At 65.3% G+C, this 3,142-nt stretch overlaps 1 protein-coding gene across 1 annotated transcript; it reads right to left on the bottom strand.

Moving 5' to 3' along the window:
- Nucleotides 1-1,168: 1,168 nt before the first annotated feature.
- FOXQ1 (forkhead box Q1) lies at nucleotides 1,169-2,807 on the bottom strand. The gene has a single exon (XM_033051449.2). It carries the CDS (start codon nucleotides 2,805-2,807, stop codon nucleotides 1,581-1,583), a length of 1,227 nt encoding a protein of 408 aa, XP_032907340.1. The 3' UTR covers nucleotides 1,169-1,580.
- Nucleotides 2,808-3,142: the final 335 nt, after the last annotated feature.

Here is a 3,142-nt window from a genome sequence, read left to right as displayed (position 1 = left end):
CCTTTTCCGACTTAGCCTTTCTGAGGCTTTGCTGTTCACTTCTGACAATACAAATCAGCCTTAACACAACGCCCGTAGGGAGAAGGCAACGCATGCAAACTTTTTATTAGCAGCAGATACTCCCCAGCCTTCACCCCGCTGAGGATTCGCCCGCTGTAGGTGCCAGCAGGGATGTCACCACCAGAAGCAGTCGCAGCCCCGTAGTGCCAAAGTGCCAACGACCTTCCTGAAGCGAGTTTTCCTTGGACACAAAGATGACAGCAGGATTACACGTCGCCTGCTGTCCTTCGTGGGAAAAAAAGAAAAAAAGAAAAAAGAAGGCAGGCAGATGTACAGGATTTTCACAGGCTACCCCTACGTCAGGCCGTTTGCCTGCAAATCGAATCGCCAGCTTTTCTGCAGGGCTGAGCCCCGGCGGGAGATTCTGATTTGACTCGAGGAATTGCAGAGGACTTTCATACCTGGCGGCACCCCAAGAGGAGAACCTTTCGTCTCCCGTGACTAAAGGAAGGCGGGTCCATAGGTGGCACCTCTGCCCGCCGGCAGGGATGGGGATGAAAAGGCAGGCAGCCCTGCTGCCCCCGTGACCCTAGCCAAGCTTCTCGGTCAAGGTTGTCCCACGACAGGCTTCCCTCCCTCACGCCACAACAGACATCACGCTCTTCTCCTTATTACCGCCTTTATTTAGGGGGCAGCTTTTATTCGGGGGAAAGGAGAAAGGAAAAAAACTGGAAAAACATGGTGGCCGAGCGTCAATAAAATGCACACGCACATATATTACATACAAACACAAAAATAAAATACGAAAAAAATTACTCTTTCCAGTAGCAGTGGTCTTGGCCATAAATGCAGAACGCCAGCCAGTACAAGAGACAACGCCTGACATTTCCTCGAGCCCTTTCCCCTCTCCCGCCCCCTCCAATAATTAATTAAAAAAGCTGCACTCTCTTTGTGTTAAAAACACTACTTTTATAAATAATTTAATATCTATCCTCCCTTCCCACGAAATGCTAGTTGCCGGACAGGAGAAAAGGTTTCTTTTGGCACAGTGATGCATTGCTTTGCAGTACAGTCCTACGGCTCCACAGCAGACCCCGGCCCCCTCCCCTCCTCTGTCCCTGCTGTTCCCGGCCCCCTCCCCTCCTCCCCGCCCTCCCAAGCGCACAGCGCATCCCCCAGCGGCCGCCACCGCGCCCCTCCGCGGGGCACCCCGCTCTGCTGCCCCAGGCTTCGGTAGCACGAGATGTGGGGACAAGAGAGAGGCATAGAAGAGACGTGGCGAGGGACGGGCTTAAGTCAAGTAGTCTCAACGAACAGTAAGAAGCACTTGAGGCTCATGGCTATGTCCAAACCGACAAATGTTTGATTTTTTTTCTTTTTTTCCCCTCTTTTTTTTTTTTTTTTTTTTTTTTTTTGGCTTAAGTTGAACTCACTGTCATTTCACTAAGGCACAGTCACCGAGGCTTTTGCTTGGAGGCTGTGGTCGCCTCTGGAGTTAAAGTGCGGGATCCAGAGCCTCCTCCTTTCCCCCTCCACGCCTCCCCGGGCAGGTCCCTCGCAGGGGAAGGAGGGGGACTCCATTAAGCCAGGGGGGTCTCCACGGCGTACGCCTGGAACGAGGTCGAGCCCCCCGCCGCCGGCGGCAGCGGCCCGGCGAGCCGCAGGGGCCCGTAGAGCGGGGAGCCGGGCGGCGGCCCCCGGCCGCCCTTGGGGAGCCCGGCGTGGAACAGCGGCGCCCGCGGCCGCTCCGCCAGCGGCGACGGCTCCCCCGGGGCCAGCGCGGGCCGCCCGCCCCCCAGCAGCAGCGGCGGCGGCGACGGCTCTCCTAGCCCGTAGGCGCAGAGCTGCAGGAGGCCCCCGCCGTAGAGTGCGGCGGCGGGCGGGGGCTGCGCGGCAGGTGGGTACGGGAGCAGCGGGTAGGGGCCGGGCAGCAGGTGCGGGGGCGCGGGCGGCGCCGGCCACACCAGGCGGGCGTGCGGCGGCGGCTGCGGGGCGGCGCGGGGTCCTGCCGGCCGCTGCAGGAGGCTCTCGATGGCGAAGGAGCTGGAGAACTTGGCTGCGCCGCCGCCGCCCGCCGGCCTCGCCCCGCCGCCCCCCGCCGCTGCCTCTTTGGCGCCCGGCGCGCAGTGACAGGGCGAGGAGGCGCAGCAGCACCGCGGGGAAGCGCCGGGGGACGCGGCGCCCGCTCCGGCCGCCTCCTGCGGCACTTGCGGCGGAGCGCCGGCGGCGGGGCGGGCGGGCTGCGGCGGCGGGGCGGCGCGGCTCAGGCGCTTGCGGCGGCGGCGGAAGACGCCGTCGGCGAAGGTGTACTCGCTGCTGGGGTTCAGCATCCAGTAGTTGTCCTTGCCCCAGGGCCGCGCCGGGTCGCGCAGCACCTTGACGAAGCAGTCGTTGAGGGACAGGTTGTGGCGCACCGAGTTGCGCCAGCCGGTGTAGGCGCCGCGGAAGAAGGGGAAGCGGCTCATCAGGTAGTCGTTGATCTCGGCCAGGGTCAGGCGGCCGCCGGCCGAATCGCGGATGGCCATAGCGATCAGCGCGATGTAGGAGTAGGGCGGCTTGGGCCGCCGCGTGTAGGGCTTCCCCTTGGCGCTCTCGGCCGACGGCGGCGGCGGGGGCTGCGGCGTGGGGGGCGGCGGCGGGGGATGCCCCGGCCGGCCGGCCCCGCCGCCCGGGCTGTTGGCCGCGCAGTCACCGTCCGAGCCCAGCTCGCTCTCCGCCGGAGCCGGGGAGAGCGAGCCGCTGCCTTCCTGGTCGCTGCCGGCGCTCAGCTTGTCTTCATAGTGCTGCGAGAACACCTCCAGCTTCATGGCGGCGGCGCCGCCGGCCCCCCGCGGCTCCGCTGGGCGGGCGCGACCCCCGCCCCTCGGCGCGGCCTCAAGGGAGGCGGGAGGCAGCGAGGCGACCCAGGGGCTTTCTGTGCCCTCGCCGGCTTGGACAGCTCCGCGGCGGCGGGCGGGACGGGCAGGGCAGGGCAGCGGGCTCCCGCCTCAGCCCGCCGGGCCGCGGTCGCTGGCAGGGGCCGGCCCCTCAGCGGGCGGTGGGCGCCGGTGCCCTGCCGCCCTCGGGACGGGGCGATTCCTCCGGGCTTCCACCTCCTTCTCCCCCACTGGGGTGCTCGCTCTCCTTTCGCCCCCCTTTTTGT

The sequence above is a fragment of the Catharus ustulatus genome, chromosome 1, assembly GCF_009819885.2.
Source record: "Catharus ustulatus isolate bCatUst1 chromosome 1, bCatUst1.pri.v2, whole genome shotgun sequence".
Classification (NCBI taxonomy): Eukaryota; Metazoa; Chordata; class Aves; order Passeriformes; family Turdidae; genus Catharus; species Catharus ustulatus.
This window is presented reverse-complemented; position numbering and strand designations above follow the sequence as displayed.

Bases quoted from the DNA above. Each gene is read 5' to 3' on its own strand.
- FOXQ1 (XM_033051449.2), bottom strand. From the start codon at position 2,807: ATGAAGCTGGAGGTGTTCTCGCAGCACTATGAAGACAAGCTGAGCGCC.